The 25,051-nt window shown below is 37.9% G+C and overlaps 2 protein-coding genes across 4 annotated transcripts in view; one reads left to right on the forward strand and one right to left on the reverse strand.

Annotated features, from left to right (window-relative positions):
• Positions 1-1,855: 1,855 nt before the first annotated feature.
• Positions 1,856-4,478, forward strand: HAT3 (homeobox-leucine zipper protein 3). Its single transcript, XM_088962409.1, has 3 exons — positions 1,856-2,684; positions 3,075-3,385; positions 3,501-4,478. Exons 1-3 carry the CDS (start codon positions 2,522-2,524, stop codon positions 3,945-3,947), a joined length of 921 nt encoding a protein of 306 aa, XP_088818535.1. The 5' UTR covers positions 1,856-2,521; the 3' UTR covers positions 3,948-4,478.
• A 4,030-nt stretch (positions 4,479-8,508) lies between these two features.
• LOC148880497 (actin-related protein 2/3 complex subunit 5A-like) overlaps positions 8,509-25,051 on the reverse strand; it is a 35,735-nt gene continuing 19,192 nt past the window's right edge. For 2 of the 3 annotated variants that reach the window (XM_088962411.1, XM_088962410.1), the window contains 4 exons: positions 22,859-23,031; positions 22,612-22,684; positions 22,401-22,501; positions 8,509-8,751 (listed from right to left, as the gene is read on the reverse strand). In XM_088962411.1, the coding sequence (XP_088818537.1) occupies positions 8,616-8,751; positions 22,401-22,501; positions 22,612-22,684; positions 22,859-22,956 (408 nt within the window). In that variant the 5' untranslated portion in view covers positions 22,957-23,031 and the 3' untranslated portion in view covers positions 8,509-8,615. The remainder of the gene's footprint in view (positions 8,752-22,400; positions 22,502-22,611; positions 22,685-22,858; positions 23,032-25,051) is intronic. The other variant, XM_088962412.1, reaches the window with a different exon arrangement.

Raw genomic sequence — 25,051 nt, forward strand, 5'->3', positions numbered from 1 at the left:
GAGACACTGACCTTCTTGGAATTCTGATCCAATGGTTGACGCATTCCTCGATCTGTCCAGGTTGTAAAGGGGTGCCCATCCCTTGGAGATGTCTCCTCTGAATGAATCGTCATTATTGAGTGGGCCGTGAAGAAGAATGCGACCCGGGTGGGCCAGCAGTGGAGATTTGAAATCCATTAACAAATGATTGCCAAGAGGAAGAAAAGGGGCAGTTAGGTAAATGTAGTTAAAACATGCAGTTGAAGGTAGGGAGCGGCGGGGCCATGGGTCACGTGGCAATCACATGGGATATGAGTGTATAGGGGGTGGGAAGTGGGGGAGGAGGCCATGATAGGAGTTGTCGGATAGCGAGCGGATCCATAATTGGAGGGGGAACACGTGGGACAGCTAGCACGCACCTGTGGGGACACTTAAATCATCAGCCGACAGCTTGCCGGATTTATATCATAAATCTCATCCCAACTTGGACATTATCTTTCTAATCTTTATCCTGTCTATGCATTTGGACGAAACTGCCCCCGCTTAGTGCTTACTTACCCTTGAGCAGCCCTAGTTTGTTTAGGATGAAATGAAATGAAATGCCAGCCCATAATTGTGTCTCTTCACTCCTGCAATTATTAAAGAAAAAGCACGTAATCATAAACATAAAAGGCTTTTCAAGAAAAATAATAATAATAACGGAGTTTAAAAATAAGAAGAAAATCATGTACAAAGTACAATGATGAATGATCAAGAGATCTATTTGAATTGGAGAGAGAGAGAGAGAGTGGCTTTAATGTAATTTTGAGAAGGGGAACCGGTTGCTTGAACACCCAGGGAGAGAGGGAGAGAGAGAGAGTGGCTTTAATGTAATTTTGAGAAGGGAACCGGTTGCTTGAACACCCAGGGGAGAGAGGGAGAGAGAGAGAGAGAAGGAACAGGCGAGCGGGGATGATGAGGAGGGGAAGGGAGTCCAATGATTGTGAGCAATGCGTGTCGGGGCATGGAGGAACAAGGTGGCACGCACGGCTGGTGGTTGTGGGTTCCACATGTCACTTCTCTCGATGTGGTGCGGGCACGTGTCCTAGCAGGACATGTTGGTCCACGTGACTTCACCCAGGTTTTCTTCACTTCCCCTCCCTCATTCCCCACGTGACCCCCACTCTCCCTTGTCCCGTCCTCCCCCCACTTTCCGGACCCCACTTCCCCCCCCCCCCCCTCCCCCTTGCACCCCTGACCCCACCTCTTAAGTCTTAAAACTCTCCAAAACGAACCAGCTGAGAAATCATAGGACGCATCCACCCTATCATATTACGCTGCGACAACATTTCACAGACTTCTGAACATCAAGTGTTCGATGTGCAGTTGCCATCGTAGCCGTCCAGTCAACGTATGATGGTTGCCAAGTCAGAGATCCCATCCGTCCACTTTATAAAAGGAACTAAACAAAACATCATATATAAAGATCATGAACCACACTTTTATAACAGCCATCAACCTTTTTAGTTGAGAGGATTTCAGTCAAATCCATCTTTAATGTTGGGAGCACTGAGAAGTGAGAACCATCCATCCACCAAAATTATATCCCAAATCCAAGAATCAAATCATTGGATGAATTTTAATCCTGTTCTTGTTTGTACAGGAACCACTCATGGGGATGGGGGCGTTGCTTTTGGCTTTTGCCCTATTTTTGTATTGACAAGGTTGTCCATGGGTTTTCAATAAAATGCCAATTTTCGCCAGGTATTAATATCGTACCTTTTGATGTCACTCACACTCTCATCATTTTAATGTAATGACCTTGGGAAGGCCACATATCACTTGCCATTCAAGGTCTCTTCAACCACCGGAAGGAGAAAAAATGGGAGGGCATTTTGGGGAAGAAAAGAAGTCAAATATGAAAGCATTAAAAACTTTTCCGTCCTACTTTGCGGTTTCCCGAAACTTTAAATGCGGAACTCGTCTTTCTTGTTTCTTCAGCGTAACTGACGAACCGGCCCAATAAACTCGGTTCAATTTATCGGGAAAAAAAATATTGGGAAAGAAAACAAAATATCGTGTGACAGTCAACGGTCAATAGGAAAAACAAAAGCCCCTGGTTAAGAGGAGGCGAGGAGCTGCTGCTGCTGCTGATCTGAATATCTGATCCGATGAGAGAAGTAAAAGTGACGAAACCGTGGTGGTTGAAAAAACCGTGGTTGGGTTAAAACTGGGGAAGAAATTTAACCAGGGTTAAGTTAGGCGAGGAAGTCATGATTGAGATAATTGGCGCTCTGACACAAGTCATGATTGAACAACACTTCTATATAAAGCCCCATTCTCCCACACTGTACTGAAAAAAGCTGAAAGCCTTCGGAAATCGCCATTGTTTCCTCTTACCTCTCTCTCTTTCTCTCTCTCTGTGATTTCTCATCAAACCCTAAAAAGGCGAATATCCTAAACCTAGGAGAGTGTTGTCGAATCGACTTGAAGCAATAAGCACAAGAAGGAGAAAGATCGCAGTAGATCAACCGATCGGGAAGGTGAAGGTAGAGTAATCAAGATGATGGTTGAGAAGGAGGATTTAGGCCTGAGTCTGAGTCTGAGTACTGCAGACAACCGACACTCGTTGCAGTTGAATCTCATGCCTTCTTCGATTTCGTCTTCGGCTGCTTCGCCATTCATGCTTCAGAAGAATACTTGGAATGAGACGTTCGCATCGTCAGGTATGTTGAGATTTGATTCAAGTTAGGATTCTTGTTAGTTTTCGCGAATTTTTTATCCGTTCCTAGATCTGGTGGAGAACCTGTGTTCTTTCTCCTTTTTTCTTTAACGCTTTTCACGGATCTTTCTGTTAGAACTACGATTTTTTTTTCTCTATACCTTTTCTTTTCCTATTTTGGTGTTTCATGTGGTTCTCGTCTCTATACGAAAGTTTTTGTTGATTTTTGAACGATCTGATAATAAACGCTCTTTATCTCTAAGATCTCCACAAAGAATCGTTTTTGTCAATCAATTCCTGTCTTCATGTTGGCCTTCTCTTATATTCAGCCTAACGTTGTAAATCCATTATCTTCGTTTTAATAATCTCTCTATCTTCTATTTTTTTATTGCAGATCGAAACTCGGACTTGTTCAAAGGCGAGACGAGATCATTCCTCAGGGGAATAGATGTAAACCGCATGCCGTCAACGGCGGACTGTGAAGAAGAAGCAGGAGCTTCATCTCCTAACAGCACAATATCAACCGTAAGTGGGAAGAGAAGCGAGAGAGACACAAATGGAGAAGAACACGAAATCGAGAGAGCCTGCTCTCGTGGAATCAGTGACGAAGAGGAGGGTGACACGTCTCGGAAGAAGCTCAGACTGTCCAAAGATCAGTCTGCCGTGCTGGAAGAAAGCTTCAAAGAACACAACACTCTCAACCCCGTAAGTATCACGTTTATTACAAATATGACAATCTAGTCGTCGTTTATTTTTATTCTCCTTCCTCTCTGAAGTTCCCAACACTAATCTTGATTTGGCGCCTTTTTGTATTGAATAGAAGCAAAAGCTGGCGTTGGCGAAACAATTGAACCTGCGACCCAGACAAGTGGAGGTATGGTTCCAGAACAGGAGGGCAAGGACCAAGCTGAAGCAGACAGAGGTGGACTGCGAGTTCTTGAAGAGATGCTGCGAGAACTTAACGGAGGAGAACAGGAGATTACAGAAGGAGGTGCAGGAGCTGAGGGCACTGAAGCTGTCCCCGCAGTTCTACATGCACATGACCCCTCCGACCACCCTCACCATGTGTCCCTCATGCGAGCGCGTGGCGGTCTCCTCGTCCTCATCCACCGCCTCGACCGTCACAGCAACACCCGCAGTCGATGCTCACCACCACCATCCCCCCATGGCTGCTGGTCCTCACCACCATCGTCCCATCCCCATCAACCCTTGGGCAGCCGCCCCAATCCATCACAGGCCGTTCGATGCCGCAGCCCCAAGATCGTAAATATCTATTTACTTCAGGGGCAATCTGGTCATGTTAAGCCCAGGACAAGGGCCTTTTTGTGAATTAATGATTCCTCAGATGAGATCTATCATGGGGAGGATTTGTACGGAAGAGGATGAAGCATATTTTTATTAGCGTACTCCCTCTCTGTCTCTCTAAAAAGTCTTGTTGCGAAGGATTAGGCGAGGAGGGGAAGGTCGTTTATGAGTTACGACCGTTTAAATTGTATGGTTGTCGTAGAGGGGTGGTTTGTCGCTTCTTTTTTTAATCTTTTCTTTTGGGTTAGTTTTTGGTGGTTCTTCTTCTTCTTCTTTCTCTGGCTTTTTAAGAGAGGGATTGAACTTTGAAGAGACAAAGACCTTTTTTTCTTCTTCTTCGTTGGGAGTAAAAAGAGGAAGGATAATAGAAGTTGAGGGTCGGGCTTTCGGAGATATTATGATGTAAAGCTATTTCGTCTGATGATCTAATGTTGTTCTCTAATCATCTAATGAGAAAAAAAAAAAAAAAAAAACATGACCATGATTAGATTTATTTATTTTGTTTATTGTTGGAAGAATTTAGTGGGGACATAAATCGGATTCTATGGATGATTTAAATATAAATTAGTCCAATCGATGGATGTTGGTAGTAGTGGTGGACCCTGGACGGATGATCTCTCTCTTAGTCTTACATATGTATAATTGTACATGCTTAGACTCCAGCTGTTTGGTTAGGTTTGACTTATATTAAAAGAATAATGATGGAGAATAGTAAATGCCAGATTGGGTATTTACCAAGCGAGCACCCTATCTCCCTCCCAGAGTCCCAGGCCAGTCCCAGGTTCTTGACTTATCGATCGTTTCTTTCAATATTTGAATTTGGACTTGGGTCTATCTAACGTCACATGATAAACATGTGCTGTTCAGGCTTTTCTGTTGGTGTCCAACCTCAGATTCTGATTCTATTATTAAGTATTATTGCTTTCCTTCAACCCCTCCGGCCGCTACTAATTTAATCCAATAATCATTATAGAATTATAGATACTTCATAATCTAAGTCTAAAAACCGATTACAGCATCCACTATCCATAACCGGTTACAGCATCTATATATATAATACATAGATTCAGAAAACAGGAAAGGTACTTCATCCATAATCTAAGTATAAAACCCGGTTACAGAACAAATCAAGGTTTATAAGAATAAGAAACAACAGCGAATATTTCATACGAGCGTGTGGTCTCAACTCTCAACCTTGTGATTTATTCAATTTTCTTTATTTTATTATTATTATTTTTTTTTTTTTTTTTTGGTTTGGATGGTCCAGAGCAGACCTAGCTAGCTAGTAAAAAGGAGCCAGGGGGCCAGCGAACCATGAACTCTTGATTTGTTTCAAAGAAGAAGAAAGCCTTCACGTGGGTGTGAGAGATGTCCAAGAACTAGATTGGGAACCAATCACGTGGGGAGGTGGCTCCCAAGTCCCCAACTGCTTGCATCATGCATGTGATCATCATACTCTCTTTTACTTCCCCCCTTCTCTATATCATAGGATTCTATTTCTAGGTCATCCCAACCTCCTTTATCTCCCTCTCCCTCCATAATAATATATAGTCCACAGCCTTTTTTTTTTAATTACCTTTTGGTTCCTCTTATTAGTGCCACTTCAAAAAGCCAAGAGGAAGATTCGGTGTCATCTTCCATCTTCCATCTCTTATGATAACCCCTGTTCATCCCTCCGCCCCTTCAATTTCCAATGCCTGTTTGATGCTTTTGCTGACCAAAAGAGGAAAAAAGAAGAAGAAATGAAGATAAAAAGTGTTGAAAATTTCCCACCGCCTATTATTACAAAAATAGAAGTTGGTGGAATGATTCCCATATACCCAAGTGTTGGTAGCCAGTCAACAAGGGAATTCCATTTCCACCACACCAAAGCGGGAAGTGGGAGGAGACTTACAATAAGCAGGCCTAACTGTTAAAAAAAGCAAGCTTTTGAGTTCTTTAATGGCTGATGTGGATTTCCACCTGTGATATATTATGCCCAAGCAAATAAACCAGACCCACATGGAGTTGAGGATAAGCTTGAGATAATGAAACTTTTTGTTACAATTCAGTGCATCAAGTATTGATCCATCATTGTTCATCTTTATGGGTTGGGTTCAGTGAGTGCAATATATATAGGGGCAAAGCATCTACGTACTGATCAAAATTCAAACAAAAACAAACCCCCCCCCCCAAAAAAAAATACTACTGTAATAGCATAGCCAGGTAGCAAATTGCCATGTATGGGAAGTCACACAGGGATGCTAAGCAAGAGAGGGCAATGATTGGAAAAATCAGTATATGCACCAATTAATGTGTAGAAGAAGAATTGAAACAACACAGGCCACAACAGAGAGACAATGAATATAGCTAATTAGCTAGAGAATAGGGCGGGTGAGCAAATGGTGAACCTAAAAATTATTGACTCCACCTCCCAACACCACCGTCCCTGTTCTTGGTAGGAAGGTGTCGGATCCATACCTTATTCAATGTCACATCACCTTTTTCTTCTTGAGGTGGTTCAAGTAACCTGCAATGGAGGTTTGAGGTAGGGGTCCGGGGTCCCCCTAGGATGATGGAAGCAACAGTTTTAAGATCTCCCAATGCGATTATATGTCGATCGGACACATCAAAAGAGCAGTTTTTCTTTATGAACACTATTCAAACTCAAACTTGTCTTGCTCTCTTGAGAGTTTGTTGAGTCTTCTTGCTTTTAAAACCTGAGTCCTGATCAGTCTTTCGCCCAAATCTGATCTGACCCAAAATTTTATGAGCGAGTGGTAGATGGCCATGTGAATGGAGTTATGGTGAAGAATTGGACGTGGCCGACAGTTCAATTGAAAAAACAAGTTGAGAACTGCCGGGAACCCAGATGGATAAGTCATAAGTGGGGTGGCGAGATTCGCCACTGCTGATTGAATTAACCTGGTAAGTTGGATTAAACCAGTGAAACTTTGAATTGGGACACAACATACAGCTCTGTTGCCCAGGAATACTACAGGATATGTCCCACCTCCTAGGACACCTTCAACTTTTTTGTGTAGCCTTATCCGTGCTTGCTGTGCCATCGCTTCATCACTAATAACAGACGGAAAAAGACTTGAACAAAAACCCAGAGAAAAGTAACAAAGCTAACTAAAGATATGAAACATAAACCTCAAACAGTACCCTGTTTTAACCATGGTTCAAAGTTTTTTTTTTTGGTAATAAAATAAAATTTTGTTAGAGAGGAGAGAAGATACTAAAGGGTGTCAAGACTCAAGAGGCAAGAGACAAAATTAAGGCCCACTGCCACCCCAAATTGAAATAACTGGATCCGCAAAACTCTATCAGATAAGCACGAACAAACATCCAAACACAATCCAATTACTATTCTCATTAATAGCATTTAACCAGCCAGGCAACCATATGCTTCGACCCGCATTGAAGGCTGGGCCAGTGGTTGAAGATAAAAGTACATCGAACCCATATGAAGTCTTACCATGAGCAGATTGTATCCATTGCGCAAATATGGGCTCGATCAAGATTTGTTTCTCCGGAGTACCAAAAGCGAGCATGACGTCGTTATGAACATAAAGTCCGAAGGTATGGAACCCCAGAAAGAGGATGGCCCAACTTAAATGGGATATGATAGCTTCTTTATGGTCTAACATTCTTGCCAAGATAACAGCCCATCTGCCTCTTAAACATCTACCCTGCCCTGTAATTAACACGAACCATGGTTGAAAGTATCCAGACCGGTAATGTTCGGTACCATAAAACGTTTTTACCAATTAGTCCAATGACTAGGAAGCATCATTGTAGAGGAATATTTTGATACCCATAAACCTAAAGGTTCTTTTTTTGATTCTATGCTTCTAGAACCATTAAAAGACTGCATAAGATTTTAATCCATGTGTAATAATGAATCCATCACAAAACATTCACTTTTAAATTTGACCATTGAATGTGAGTCACTATAATAGGGTGGTGACACATTAAATATAAACATGTCATTTAAATGTTTTTGGAGGTAATGCTGATGGGATTGAATGAGTGGATACTTGTTCTAACACCTAATTCGTGTCAAAACCAATGTTCAAAGTATTGATACATATTGTGCCATTAGTTTCCCGATATGCCCCTATAGGGAGTGTATCGAGGTTCTAACTAGTTTAAGGGGTAGAAAAGCCTTAAAACACCCCCCTAAACCAGTTTTGAAAAAGAAATAAATTAAAAAAAAAAACAAAAAAAAAAAACATTATTGATATCACCCAATATGCCCCTACCATCATATCAGCATGTCGATATTTTGAAACTTGGTCAAAACGTCTATTGGCATTTTGATATGAAATGTCATTGCCTCTCTAAACATTTGGACCTCAAAAGACACTAGTACCAAACACAACCTATATCAACATGGATATTAAGGTTTGTACCAAATACAGAATCCTAATACGATAAAAAGCATTTCAACAACCCTGAAAACCGATACATACATAAGATGCAATACGATATGTTGTGATATTTTAATCATTGGTTTTAACAAAAATGGAATGTATCAATTACCCAAAGAGAGATTTTCATAACTAAAACTGTTGGAGGACAGATACCAATCACCACATATAATTGTTTATCTACAACTTTAAAATGGTCAAGTGGTTAGATATCATCAAATTATATTTACGGTGTCAGCAAGATAACGCAATATGCATCCCAATCCAGCTTTCTCTGTTAGTTTTTCATGGATCCGAAGGAATTGATCACACGTGGGACGGTCTCCAGTAGCCAAACCTCTATACAAATACCTATAAATTACAAGTACAATTGCAATTCATTATTTGCATGACAAGATAACCCAAAAAGACTAAAATACAAATTCTTCCAATTCAGCTAGATTGATTGTTTGAGTTGAAATGAATCCACATATGCATGCACGCAAACAAAAGCACAAATGCATGCAGAACATGGATATTCAAGCAGTAATGAAGAGAAAGCATAGTGTGTAGCGTTCCTTCTAACTAGATTAAGGAAAACTAAGTTGATTTATAAACCATGAGCAATTTAGGATTATGGAAAATAAGGAATTTAGGGGTTTGGTTTTACATGAGCAAACTAAAGACAATAACCAGTACAAATAATTCCAGGAGTCAGAAGATAACTATTAGTTGACATGAGATGCATTAATTGATATATGTATAATAGAATGGTAAATGCATTAAATTTATGGACAAATGTGCAAAAGATTTTAACAGATCCTTCCTGCCTCTATCATAATTCATACATGTTTTACATATCACAGCTATGGATCCACAGACTGGCATTTAATGCCGATCAATCTCTTCGCCAAAAATTCTTCTGCCATTTAATCCATTGGATGGAAAGAAACAAAACAATAATTGATCCACCAAAAAGTTCGTATGATGATTGAACAGCGTCCAATCAGGACAAAATGTAATGTGAAAGATCTTTGGGTGGGGTCTAGGTCCTGCACACCATATAAGAATGAAGCCAAGGCATGGAGAATATTTACCAATGTAATGAAGTCTGAGAAGTGAGAACCTCAAGGACAATGTGTTGCATATGTTCATGTAGGCAAGTTTATATAGATGCCTACACATATAGCCATCTAAACAGAATCCTAACCACAAGAACATATATAAATGCTGCACAAAATCATGTATGTGAAATTATAAATATGCACAACGATGGATGATGATGATGATGATAATCATATGGCAATCATTGGGATAAGGCATGGATGATGATGATGATGATGATCATGATCATGATAATCATATGGCAATCTAAATGGAAGCTTAACGAGAAGAAAATTTACAGGTATTGCATATATTTATGTAGACAAATTTATATTAGACACATACTTGTATGGCCATCAAACAGAAGCCTAACTAGAACAAGAAAAGAGCAAGGTTTCACTGTGTGTGTGTGTGTGTGTGATTTGGCAGAAAGCTAAGAGTTAATTCCTTGCTTGATAACCTATTCAAAATAGACTTCCAAATGACCCTGATATTGTTGTTAGTCTGTTGCTTAGATGTTTTCTGATATTCAGATTTCTATTAATAAGCTTCATAGTTGCAGTTGCCAGTTACCTTTCTCATTGATCCAACACAAATAGCATTGCTTGTTACTATTAGCTTCCTGGAAAGTTCCTGAAATCCTTACATTGTTCTCCATAAAAAGAACAAAACGATGTATCATGAAACTTCGATTCATTCTGAATGGAAACTAGGAGAAATCTATCAAAAGAACTTCTCTTAAGATATGTAGACAAAGCAAATAGAACAGGTATTTTCACTTGCCATTGTTTCCACGGGATTCATGGATGCAATATCAAGGACAATGGACTCCATAAGTCCAAAACCCAATCCGCCATCCAATCTGATTATTTTGGATTCGTTTGTTAAAACCGGCATCCATTTAATAATTGAATCTGATGTGGATTTTACCCCATCCAATCCAATTAAAATCCAAGTACAATTAAAATTTATTATAATTAAATATAATATAATATAAAAAACCATTGCCCAATGTTGGTCCCAGCTATCTGGGGTCTTGAGAGGGGTAGCCCAGATACGGCCCTAACATTTTGGCATTTTCTTGAATTAGTGGTGACTCTCAGACTCAAGTACACATTCTCAAACTTGACGATCCAAGATTTTACCATTACACCAAGTAATGGCCACTATATATAATTAGATAAAGTTTATTAATTCAATATTCTATATTATATAAATTTATTATATATGCATAAGTTAAAAAAGTAATTAATTTTTTTAGACTTTTTAAACTTTTCTTTATTTTAATGACAATAACTGGATCCAAGTCCAATATTTTGCATTTTGGATGTAAAGTTTCAATAATCAGATGGAATTCAGATGTGGCCGGATCCAATATCAACCCAATTACAGCCTTATTGCAAACAATTCCTTCCTAATACAATGTAAACAAGACCCTTGGAGATGTTAATTCTAGGACGAAATTTAGATGAATGGTCTGGACTCTAGAGTGATTTTCACATGGATCAAACTATAAAAGTAATTAATTTTTTTTAACTTTTCTTTATTTTAATGACAATAACTGGATCCAAGTCCAATATTTTGCATTTTGGATGTAAAGTTTCAATAATCAGATTGAATTCAGATGTGGCCGGATCTAATATGAATCCAACCCAATTACAGCCTTATTGCAAACAATTCCTTCCTAATACAATGTAAGCAAGACCCTTGGAGATGTTAATTCTAGGAAGAAATTTAGATGAATGGTCTGGACTCTAGAGTGATTTTCACATGGATCAAACCATAAAATTGACACTGCTTTTAGAAGAAAAAATGAAAAGAATATGTTTCATGTAAATCATTTGAACTTTGGGCCAATCAAAAAACAACTGACCTTTCTTTTACCAATAAGGTGTAGTTATCTTTTGGTGTCAAAGGAAATGTTAAAAATATTGACTACCCAAAGTGCTTTATCTTTGTTTTTCTTTTTCTTTTTTTTTTTTTTTGATAAATGAAAGTGTTCAACAAAGTGTTTTATCTTTGTTGAACTTGCATTATAGGCAAAGCAAATGCTACAGGTACCAAGTGGTCAGATATGGGACTTTTTGAGTTTGTTATATATTTTTGTATTTTTAGAAATTAGGGGTGCATTTGTTACTTCACAATTTTATGTCCAACCATAAGGTCTGAATTTCTAGCTATAAGCCTATAGTTGGTTTATGTTTGAAGTATCAAAAATCATAGCATAAGTAGCGTAGGAGTTATCTATTTTTCTTTGAATTAAAGCAGGATGGTATCATGGTGTTCAAAAATGTACATACAAGTTTTAGGGTGTCTGGGACCTTCGCTTGTACATATTCTTAACCTCATTTTAATAAAATTGAGTCTTACTGATGCTAGTAGTAATTCAATATTTTTAGTTTCTTAACCTCATGGTGTTCAAAAAAGTATGAATAGTAGTTATTCAATATTTTTAGTTTCTTATTTCTATAAGGATTTTATTTGAGTTCTAATAGCTTATGACAAGAGTGATGAGTAATTTGCACACCCTACAATGGTTCTAGGTCCCTACTAAGTTATTCAAGGTTTCTCTCTCCTCTTTTTCCATTTCAACTCAATTAAGCCTTGTTCAAACAATACAAGGTCAACCACATGAATCCTGGTCTGTCGTTATAACCATCAACTTCACAAATCCCCCCTCTAACTTTGTAAGCAGCCATTACAAGCATCAACATCCAACGTCCCTACAGTTCACAAATTCTTCACCAGAGGAGTTCATCCAACATCCCTAAAAGACAAAAACTAATCCAAGTATGGTTTTCGTTATTTTAAATCAAAACCCATTTTTCCCATTTCAGCCATTTTTATCATTTAATGCCATATTCTCCAATTGCCCCATATATGGATGCCTCCTATAGACTAGGAATGGCAATTTTCCCCATCCCTGCTGGGTACTTGACCTCCCTGGCCCCATCTGGGCAGGGTGAGTTCACTTCCCAGCCCTGATCCTGTCCCTGGTTGGGGACCCCTATTAATCCCCATACTCGTCCCCACCCTGCCAAGGCAAATCTCCATCTCCGGTGTAAACGGATCAAATTTGAATCAGATCAGACAATATCCGAATTCAAATCCAATTAAAAAAATTCAAAATTAATATTTGAATTCAATTAAATATTGGAATTCGAATTCGACTAATTAATTATTTTACGTAATTGATAAATATATAAATAAATATTTTATATATTAGTCCCTTTTTTATCAGCAAAAGAAAAACAGATTTTATTACTTAAAAAGTATAACAAGAGATTGTGGATTTACAAAAAGATATATCAGTCCCTTTTTCACTGACAAATCATCTCCCCGTCCCTCTAAATGTCAAATGTCTTCCCTAGATTAAACTCTGTATGTACATTCAATGTTTAAAAGGCATACCTAGGTTCATAAGCAAGGATCATTTCGTGGTGTGCACCTCACTTGGCTTGCTGCCACATTTTGAATTTTGATGACTTAACCTTGAATTTTATGTTGAATAGGTAATTTAATATATTGAACGTTGTACCTATTATTTTCATAGTTTAAACAAATTAGCCTATGTAGGACTTAAACTTGTACACGATACTCAGACAACTGAGCTTATGGGTTTTAGAAATATTTTATTTCTTTGAGAACTTAAATTTGCATGTTTTTATATATTAAGTTTTTCTTTTTTCAAAAGTGGTCCCTCACTTCATTTAGTAACATATCTCGCCTTGCACCTGAGGAATCAGTTCTGTCATAACGAAATGAATGTGAGAAATTAGTAGTAAGAAGATTAAATTAGATGAATCTTTAATAATATTGAAATTTAAAATGAAAAAATACAAAACTGCATAGGAGTTCTATTGATTTCTCCTCCTTTGTTGACAGTAAACATAGGACATGAGACAAATAGTATAGTATTATAAATTTGTTCAAGTTAAGAACTCCCAGTGGCGCTATCATGTAAAACTAACAAGCTTGTTGCCATAGATGGCACTTTAAGTCAGATAATTGCATAAACACAACAGAACAAAAGTTTTAGAAGGCTTTGAGAGAATTTTGTATAAACTTCCCTCATCATCATCATCCATGCCTTATCCCAACCATATGGGGTTGGCTACATGTATCCTGTTTTGCTAATCCGTTATATTTAATGCCATATCCACTGTAAAATTATTAGTGCTTAAATCATTTCTTAGTACTTCTACCCATGTCCTTTTATCCCTTCTAGCCCTTCAACTTGTAACAAATCACTTCTTCTTACTGGTGCTATTGATGGTCTTCTATCATGTGGCCAAAACAACTTAGTCCACTTTCTCATATTTTATAACCTATTGGAGATACTTGGACATGTTTCTTGACTGCCCAACACTCTGTTCCTTACACCATAGCTAGCCTTACAACTGTTTAACAGAATTTTCATTTTAATCTAAGTGGTATTTTCCTATTACATAGAAGTCTAGATGCACCCCTTCCATCTTGCCCATCCTACTCTAATTCTCCGGGTGACACTGACATCCTCCTCAAGATCTCCCTTGTTATGAACTATTGAACCAAGGTATTGGAAATGTTCACATTGTGCTGTGTCTTTACTTAAGTGTATCCTGATTTATGCTCCCATCATTACTAAAATCACATGTTTCTTTTTTTTTTTCAATGAATGTACTAAAATCACATGTTTTAGTCTTGCCCATTTTAAAACCTCTTGTTTCTAGGGCATTTGTCCATAACCTTAATTTTACATTTAATCCTTCATTAGTTTCATCAATAAAAACAATGTCATCCACAAATAACATGCACCATGGAACTTCCTCCCAAATATGTTTAGTCAACGCACTTTGAACAATGCAAATAGATAAGGGCCAAGTGCTGAACTTCCCTATATTATGAAATTAGTTGAATAAGAAACTTAAAATAAACAAGGGGTTTAGGTCAAGTACCAAACCAAGACATTGCATGTGGTTTCATAATTAAAAAGTGATAATATCATAAATAGGTGTATGAGCAATGAATACCCTACTATGCAATGGTACACAGGGTGTCAATGGACTAGGACTATAAAGATATGGGAATAATTAACAAACAAGTAGCAAAACCTATAGATCTTTCTATCCAAGAAACGACCAAGAGAATGTAATAACCACGGGTCCAGTACATGGAAGAAATAAGAGCAAAACAATAGCTACAATATTTGCAATAATAGAAAATAATTTCCTCAATGGATAAGGAAGCCATTTGGTTCAAAAAGAAGATTTTGCCCCTGTTAATGCCATTTAGGCAATTACATCAACTTTGCCTTTACATATTGAAGATTTCAAGGGCAAGTAACTATTTAAGATGTTGGACATATTTCCTATAATGGCCACCTATTTATTTTCTATCCTAAAAATGTCAAAAGGAGACCATATCCAGTCTATCTACTCCAAGATCCTAGATCACTAGGACCAACACTGGGAAACGACCTTCCAAAAATTCACATTGGATAAGAAGAACACGAAGATTAGATTTTGTTTCTTTTTTTTTCCAATTCAATTTGGATTTTTGGCTCTAACAACCAATGAACTTTGCGAAAAAGCCACTTTCGCCCTCTCATAATTTGAGGAGCCAACTTAGACCTCAGACTAAGTTGAAAAGGCCACTATTAGCCCAAAAATGCACGATGTTAGTGACGTCGTTCAAAATCCATTAAATAATGAATAAAATAATAGGAAATGCAGGCATGGCACTGTTAAACTCAAAACACTAAAGATATGCAAGTGAGTTTTACTGAAGAAAATAAAAACCATTTAGTGTTTAATTAATAAATATTAAAAATATTATATAAGTGAGTCTCACTTGAAATTATAGGTGGGTTCAAGTTAAAATTTCCTCTTTTAAGAGAAAATTAATAGGTGGGTCCCACTTAAAATTTCCTCCTTTAAGAGAATTAATAGACAGTTGCCACTTAAAAATTATAAATGCGATTCGCTTATAATTTCAATTGGGGCACACATTATCTTTCTCTTAAAAGAGGAAATTTCAAGTAGGGCTAACATATATATTATTTTCAACATTTATTAATTATACATTAAATGGTTTTATTTTATTCAATGGAACTCACTTGCTATTTTTCAATTTTTTGAGTTTAACAATGCCACATCAGCATTTCCTAATATTTTATTCATTATTTAACGAATTGTGAACAGTGTCATTAACACCATGCATTTTTGGGCTAATGATGGCCTTTTCAACTTAGTTTGAGGTCTAAATTGGCCCCTCAAATTATAAAAGGGCAAAAGTGGTTTTTTCACAGTGTTCAAGGGTTGTCAAAGCCAAAAATCCAATTCAATTTTCTTTGGCCGACTTTGATCTCATTATCAGAGTGTATCTTGTTATGTGGCACAAGTGCCAAGTCTTCAAGTGCCTATAGGTGTAGGTATTGGGTTCTTATTGATGTGCCCTTTCTCATAATGTATACGTAAATGCAAAAGCATTATGCTGATTTTAGCATCAAACATCACCAAGATATATACTTTTTGTGATGGTAAAGTTAAATTTTCAGTAAAAGAAAAATATTACTTATTTTTTATAAATAAAAAAGAAAAATTCATTAAAATAAAAATAGAATACAATCTAGGTAGGTGACAAGATAGCACCTAACAACAATAAACATTACAAAAATAGTACAATTTCAATTTTGCAATTCACTATTTGAAACCCCATCACCTCGCATAAGCTTTCTCCTAATTATTCTCTGAGCTATGGGAAGGTCCTTGGTGCTTGGGCGGGGATTTCAATGTAATCAGATTCACTAATGAATCAAATAACTCCCAACAGACTCGCACAACCAGAATAAGAAACTTCAATGATTTCATTAATAGTTGCGAGTTGAAGGAGTTGCCTCTATTGCACGCTCACTTAACTTGGTCCAATTTTTAGGAAATCCCAATTTGCTCCAAGTTGGACAAATTTCTATTTAATAAAAGTTGGGAAAACCATTGGAAAGATTTGCTAGCCAAAGCACCACCTAGGGTTACTTCTAACCATTGTCCAATTGTACTTTGACCATGGTTCAAAATTTCGATACGTATCGGGCTGTATTGATCAATACATATCATATCAAGGGCTTCTTGATATGCCCTTACAGGCGGTGATTTGGGGTTTAACCCGGTTCAGGGGGGTAGACAAGCCTTAAACCGATCCCTCTGAACCAGGTTTAAAAAAAAACTAAAAAAATAGGGGAGCGAGCCCCGACATAGTCCGGTACGCCTATCAGCGTATCGGGCTGTATCAATATTTTAGATTCAAAAACATGTGGCTAACACACCTGGACTTTTTAATGAGAGTGGAAGAGTAGTGGAGTGAAGAGATAGAGTAGTGAAGTGTAAAGGGGTAAAATTACTTGATAGTTTAAGAGTCTAAGACTCTAAGAGCAAAGTTAAAGAATGGAATGGGGACCAATTTGGGGGAATAGAAGAGATGAAATCAGCATTGTTGTCCCAAATAGAGGAATCCCTTAGAACAATGAGTGGGACAAGAAAGACAATTAAGATGGAGGTTGAAGAAGGAGCTAGAAGAGATCCTCTTGTGTGGATCTCTTGGAGGCAAAAATCTAGACACATTTGGATTAGGGAAGGTGATGAAAATATCAAATTCTTTCATGAACTAGCCACTGGGAGGAGGAAAAATGTGGTGGCCAAACTTGAAGTGGATGGATTGGAATTGGACTCCCAGGGGAGATAGACAATTGTTTTGTAAATCATTTCAAATCTATACTAAGGAAGCCACTAGGAAGCAGATGGAGTTCACTGACTTGGAGTGGCTGATCCTCTCTGAAGAAGACAACATTTGGTTGGAAAGGAAATTTGAAGAGGAGGAAATCTGACAAGCAGTGTTGACCATGGATAGATCTACGGCACCAGGGCCAAACAGGTTTACAATGGCTTTCTTTCAAGATTGTTGCAATATAATCAAAGATGATTCGTTTGAAATCTTTAGAGAGTTTGAAAATAGTTTTGTCATTAGTCGCGGAATTAATGCAATCTTTTTAGCTTTAGTTCCAAAGAAGAAAGAAGCCATACATCCCAAAGACTTCAAATGAATTAGCCTAGTGACAAGTATCTACAAGATCTTGGCTAAGGTCTTGTCCTTGAGGATCAAGGTGCTTCCTTCTCTCATTAGTCAAGCTCAAGGTGCCTTTGTTCATGAAAGACAATTAGTTGATCAGATCTTAATAGCAAATGAGTGTGTTAAGAAGATAAGAAGATCAGGAACTCAGGGGCTTGTATGCAAATCGGATCGTGAAAAGGCCTATGATTTGGTGGATTGGAGCTTTTTATTAAAGGTGCTTCGAAAGTACAGTTCTGGAGACAGATGGTGCAAATGGATAAATGGATGCCTTTCTTCCTGCCATTAATCAATTTTAGTTAATGGGGGAGCAAATGATTTCTTCCCAACTTGTAGGAGCTTAAGACAAGGAAGAAACTAGGCCCTTATAACTCACCTTTAGTTTGCAAATGATATTACCATTTTTTGTGAAGGATTTGAAGTGGTGAGAGTGCAAAATTTGAAGAACCTATAATCTTTCTTAGAGAGTGCTTCCAACTTGAAGATCAATCTTGAGAATAGTTGTGTGGTGGGACTAAACTTAGATCAAAGGGAGTTGGAATATATTGCTATATGTTTAGATTGTACCATTTCTAAGTGGCCCTTGACCTACTTAGGACATCCCCTAGGTACTAACCCAAAGGAGGGTTATTTTTGGGATCCTATGGTGGAAAATTTTGAAAAAAGGTTACTACCTTGGAAAAAGAATTACATCTCATTGGAGAAAGAATAACCTTAATCAGAGCTACTCTCGCTAATCTCCCTATTTATTTTCTATCTGGTTTTAGGATACCCTCCAGGGTAGTTAAGAAGTTAGAAAAACTAATGAGGGACTTCTTATGGTAGCCAAGAGAAGAGAAAAAGGATCACTTGATCAGATGGGAGGTAGTTAGCCGATGTAAGGAAGAAAAGGGATTAAGACTAGGGAACATAGTTAACAGAAATGAAGCTCTCTTACGTAAGTGGCTCTGGAGGTGGCTTGTGGAAAGAGAGAGGCTTTGGCATAAAGTGGTCGCTAGTATCCATGGCTGTTCCAAAACTGGACGGGATGTTGGGGTATCTCGATGGGCTCAACTCACTACTCCTTGGAAAGCAATCTCCAACATTCTCCCCAAATTCCTCAAGTTTGTAAAGTATGGTGTTTGCTCAAGTAACTCTATTCTTGTTTAGAAAGATGTTTGGGTGGGTAATCAACCTTCAAAAGATCGTTTTCCCTCCCTTTATTCTTTCTCCCTATTTAAGAAGGAGCCTATTTCAAGGTTTGTTCATCCCCCAACTCTCTCCATGTCTCCTGCTTGGGATCTCAAGCTTTGTAGAGGCCTAAGTGATGACAAATCTATTTGTGTCATTGGGCTTTTACTTGTACTTACTTTTTTAAGTCCCTCTACTCTTCTCCCACCCCAGGTTTTCCCAATGAAATAAATTTGGTCTATACCTATTCCCCCCAAAACAACTACTTTTTGTTAGGAGATTTATCATGGTAAGATTAATACCTTGGATAACCTGCAAAAGAAGAGACCTTCTTTGTGTCTATCCCTAAACTGGTGCACAATGTGTAAAGTGCAAAATGAGGATTGTTACCATTTGCTGCAAATATTTGGACTTAGGTTTTCTCTTTATTTGGGCATAGGTGGGACTTGCTTTTTGAAGTAAAAAAGCTCTTTGATCCATTAACTTTTCGATGGCCGACGAAGAGAGTAAAACTGATAAGGAAATGTATAAGAGCAACAACAGCATGGACTATTTGGGAAGAACAGAATGCTAGGATATTCCAACGAAAAGAAAGGAGTCCCAAGGAAGTTAAGGAAAGCATATTAACAAGAACTATCTTTTGGCTGAAGACTTCTGATTTTTTGTGGATTATTCATATGATGATATTCGGAGGGGTTGGGTAACAGTGGCATCCGTAGTCTCTAAGAAGACTAGGGCACAAGTAAGGTGGACACCTCCTCTAGAAGGGTTGTAAAGCTGAACTTTGATGGTTGCAGCCAATGCAACGCAAGGCCTTTAGGACTGGAGGGGTTTTGAGGGACAAGGACAGAAACATCTTCTCTTTATTCTCAGGTCCAGTGGGAATTGGAGACTCAACAATGGCTGAAATGCTAGAAGCTGTACAAGGCCTACAAATTGCTAACCAACTTGGGGTGTAGAACCTACTGGAAGAAGGAGACTCCAAAGTGGTAGTGGGGTGGCTGCTGAACCCGAACAGTGTTGTTTAGGGCTAGAGAGATGTCCTAAAAACAAGCAAAATGGATCACAAGGAATATGTCTATCAACTTCCAGTGGGTTAGCAGATAAGCAAATGCTTTGGCAGACTCTCTGGCTAAACAAGGGGTTTCTCAGGCTTCTTTTTATTGGGCTAATCTATAGTTATGTTTTGTTTTTATTAAGACTTGGGTCTTTTGATATCCTTAATAAAACTACTTACTCATTCATCAAAAAAAAAAAAAAAAAAAACAGATTTACCAACAGATGTGTCAGATATTACATACTTTTTTCAGGATTTATAATAAGCATTAATTCATGCGCTGCCAAGATATATGCCTAATTGCTTGCTATGGACCTAGGGTCCACCCAAGAGACTGATGAGCTATGCTGCTTAGAACTGCTGGTTTTGCTTTCCAAAGAAGACTTGTTTATCAGGCTTGGATGCCACCAGATCAAAGGCAGCCTCAAGTTGAACTTTGATGGGAGCTCAATGGGATCCCGTGCCATCCTGAACAAGTGATCTGAGAGATGGACAGGGCAACATCAAAGTAAGCTAGTTGAGACCTGTAGGGAGAGGAACTCAAAAAGAACAGAACTTATTCCCTTTTGCAAGAACTCATAATTGCAGATTGTCCGCTTTTGCAAGAACTCATACTTGCAGATTGTCCCCTTTTGCAAGAACTCATAGGGATTATAACATGGTGGATAAGTGGATGACTACCAGTTCTAATGGCCATTGGATTCATGATCATCAGGTTCAAGAAGAAATGTCGCTAACATCAAGACATCAAGATTGAACAGCTTGTTCAAGTGGATCCCCCCATCTGTTGCTATTTCCCTCACAAGGGAATAGTAGACAGGGCTACACTAGAATGAGGATCATCAGGTTTTGAGCCCAGCCAAGAGACCAAGTATATTTGTATAATATTTACCATGTAGTCAGCTAATTTCTATGTACTTGTCCCTTCTTCCAAGTTATTCTCAAGTATCTGGGGGTGTTTATTCTTATTTTACGTCATCAATAAATCTCGCTCGTTTGTGTCACTGATTAAAAAAGGAGAGTACATGAAAGGACCAATACATGGACAAAAAACTCTATATTAGAAAAACTATGCAGGAATAGGACTTTATAAACAAAGAAACCATTCTTAATCTCAAAATTGCAAGACTATCCACCATAGCATTCACTTTCCTAGGAACCCATCAAATCTATACAGTCAAGTCAAGCTTTCTGAAGAATATCAAATCTCATTCAAGACGAATGATAAATGCCATGGTCCACTGTCCGCTTGTTGGGATCTACCTATTATGAGTGCTTAAACTTCTCTATTTGGGATCTACCTATTATGATACCAAGATACCTACACAAGTGCGCTGCATTGATACTTCAACTTCTAGTGTAAATTTTGTATCCAATATAGTGTCCAGCTATGTCCTTGTAATATCCAGATAATATAGGAATCTGCGTCTTCAATTGATCTGCCAAATGCCCAAAAAAGAACCCATTAACCCTGTATAGGACACCTCTAGTCCCTGCCAACCTTGGTTTTTCGTTGGAACAACCATCAAATTAGCATCTGACTTGTCCGTTAACAGAAACAGGGATGATCACTCTAGGTGTCCTCCAAGATAAGACTAAAACATCTTGAGAAGATTTGTTCTCAAATGAACAGCGGAAATGTCCTAAAATTGATCTGCATCCATCATCCAAGAAATGAGAAGTAGAACTTAGCTTCTTAGAACCCCAAAGAAGACTAGTATAACTGATTTAAGGGGAGGAAGCCAAACCACCAGAAACCAATTTTGAAACATAGACACATGGCTACCAGAACTTCCTCACAATTGGTGAATATGATATATGAATGATATGTTTCTGGCCTCATTTGGAATTTGAATGCATAATGGCAACCACCAAACTAATTACATTCTTGAACCCATGACACGCAGATGTGTTGGCAAAATAGGCGGCAACTTTTTTAGTTGTGGGCTTCCTCATTCAAACAGGTTTCAAATGTATCACCACCCCTAGTGTGTGTTTTTACTATCTTCTGGTCCTGCATGAATTTATCTGCATTATAATTACCTGCATATTCCCCATTAAATATGAATGCAACAGAATACAAAGGGTCAGAAGTGGTTAAATTAAAATACCCTGCAGGAATACAAAGGGTCAGAAGTGGTTAAACTAAAATACCAATTGTCCTCGTCACCTAGCACTAACCCATTCCATATTTCCATGTACATAACACTCGCTCCCAAATCCCAATTCTAGTTTTCTTTTTTCTTTTCTCAACAGACCGAGATATTTAAAATCCTTAGCATTAGCAACAAAGAATTCCTTTTGAAGATTTATCTCTTTGATTGCTCTTTCACATTTTGAGGCGTTGTGCTCTTCACTTCAACCATATAGCCACAGCAGTAGGACCTGATACTAATTAGCTACTTTCACGATGCAGTTAACATTTTTTTCTTTCTTTTTTTATAGGTGATGCAGTTAACCTTATTGCACATCACATGTTTGTCTTCTAGAGACCATAAAAAGTTAAGTTTGTCATTGCAAGTATAGGTTAAAAGAAATTCAAGCTATACATATTAAAATAGAAAGAGCCAAGAAGAAATTCACCTACTTCATTAGAATGTCGTAGTACTCCGGCTCCAAAGAGGAGAATAATCCATCAACATCTTTTATACCCATCATTGCACGATGGACAACTATCCAACTTGCAGACTACAAAAAAAAAAAAAAAAAAAAAACATTAACCAAATATTTTCATCCCAACATAAGTCAATTAAGAAATTTAAATAAAAAATGTATCAGTGAAATGAAGTAGGAGAAACCTTGCATCTTTCATCTTTGATCTTGGGAGGTGATCCTTCGAGAGCTGTTTTGAGGGCTTCAACTGGTTTAGACCTAGGTACAAGAACAAATCGAGGGTTCTCAGAAAACAACTCCGAGGGGGAAAAAATCAGTTTCTACAGAGAGGCAGGCACCCAAGAGATTTAATCCAATTTCCAAGAAAATTAATAAATTAAAAGAGAAGTCCTATAAGTCTTGATAAAGAGATGGAGTTTTCCAAATTCATACTGTTTCAGTAAGGTGTCGATCTTCCGGGATTTGTTTTCAATTGCAATGATGATGGCTTCTGGACTATCTGTCTCTACGAGCTCTTCTTGCTCCGCCATCTCTCACTCCGCTTGTCTTCTCGTTTCCTTTTTCAATACTCCTTTTTTAAACTGGGTAAAATACAAAACCTCCCCCTGAAATTTCAATTTTACAAACACATCCCTTATAAAAATCTATGGACTGCAGTTACCTCCCTTTTATCATTGTACCAATGACAGAGAGTTGAAAGTTACAAAATTGTCCCAACCTAATTCAAATGTCAAATTTTCCCTTCTAAAATTTCACTTGATTTTTATGAGCTTACAAAATAAACTACCTTACTTTTTTCAATCTAGTGGAAATTTATTTAGATAAAAGTTAAGGCAATGTTTGGTATACAAATGTTTGTATTTGATTTATCTTTATCTTTAAATTTGAAAAAAAAGTGGTTGATAAACATTTTTTTTACTACTGTTTGACAATTAGGTGCCATTAAACGCCATTAGGCGTCACATAAGCAAAATAGTAAAGAAACACATTGGTGTTGAATGAAACATTAAAATGAAGATTCTCCCAATAGTTGACTTACGCATAAACTGATACAGAATGTTTATTTGATAAATAGGTTTACCAAATATCATTTTGGGGCAAATGCCCACATGGCGATGAGCTAGCACTGTTTTTCAAATAAATGGAAGCCATACCAAACACCATCTAAAACTTAAAAGTTTTTCAAGGGCATTTTAATAAATCTATGCAAGAGTAAAATGCCTATTTTCAAAAATCAATTTATTAGGCCAACCTTTTCCATTTGGGACAATGACGAAAGGGATATAGGCTACTGTATGTTTTTGTAAAACTATAAGGGAGAATTTTTGTTGAAATGAAAATTTAGGCAAGGATTTTATAATTGTCAGAAACCTCAAGGAAGGTTTTTATATTTAGGGCAAATTTCTTAAACTACCCTTATGGTTTAGCTAATTGACTAAGTACACCCCTACTATTTGACCATTGTTTTATGCTACCCCTATTGTTTCTGACAATTGACTAGCTCTACCCTTACCGTCAACATCCATCAATATTTCATCAAAACCTATATACACGTGACACTACGTGACATTTAATTTTTTTTCTAAAACCCAATATTACCCTCGTCCCCTTCCTCTCGACCAATAGGTCCGACACCCCCCTTCCTCCCCCAATCTCTATCTCTCTCTCTCTCTTCCCTCTTTCATTCTCTTTCTTCCTTTTTTCCTTCTTATCTTTCTAAAACAAGACACCCTCCTCCTACCTCTCTTACCTTCGTTTGTTTGTGTAGGATAGAAGAACAACAGCTCTCATAGCAACCATAGCAAGTGGAGCCACTGGAGAGATCGACAATAGCGAAGAAGAAATCGTGAAGACAATGTCCAAGCTGGAAAAATCCTCTCCCACCGAGATATTCTCTTAGCCCTCTTTCCTTTTCTTCATCTAAACCCTAGATGAGATCACTTCTCTTCTCCATGATCTCTTTTCTCACCATCTCTCCCTCTCTAAGAGAAAAAAAGTCAAAAGTGGAGAGAGAGAATGTGAGTGAGAGAGAGAGAGAGGTCCTTGATTGAACTGGTTTGATTTGGGGAGAGATATGTTAGATTAGGGTTTAGGTAGGGGAAATGGGGCTCTGTACTTCGAAACCTTCCCCAAGACTTGGTCCTTACACCAACAAAGAAGAGGAGCGATTATAGGAAAACCCTAAGCCTTTTGAGAATTTTGTTGATGGGGGAAATGTTAAAGCAGAGGCAGAAGTACAAGTAGAGCTCTAATTTGCAAAAAGTAGAAAGTAGCAAGCATCGCCACCAACAACAATGGCAGTAGCAAAAAACAGAGGCAAAAGTAGGAAAAAAAATCTCATTTTTTCCTTTTTTACAGCACAGGTCCAAATCATTAGATAGCAAAGGGATTTAATAGAAGGGTAAAATTGAGATTTTGGCCCTTCTGTCAATATTTAACAGCAATGGTATATTTTGAAACAATAGGGGTAGTGTTAGACAATAGTCAACGTGCATTGGGAACATCTCCCATCCTTATCATTGGGAGAAGTTCCCGATACACGGTCGAGATGTGTTGTGGAGTGCAGATGTGAATTCAACAACTAAATTGTCCAACTTTTGGGGTGGGTTAAAACAGTAAACTCAC

The sequence above is a fragment of the Nelumbo lutea genome, chromosome 1 (assembly GCF_056320005.1).
Source record: "Nelumbo lutea isolate HS-2025 chromosome 1, American lotus-T2T, whole genome shotgun sequence".
NCBI lineage: Eukaryota > Viridiplantae > Streptophyta > Magnoliopsida > Proteales > Nelumbonaceae > Nelumbo > Nelumbo lutea.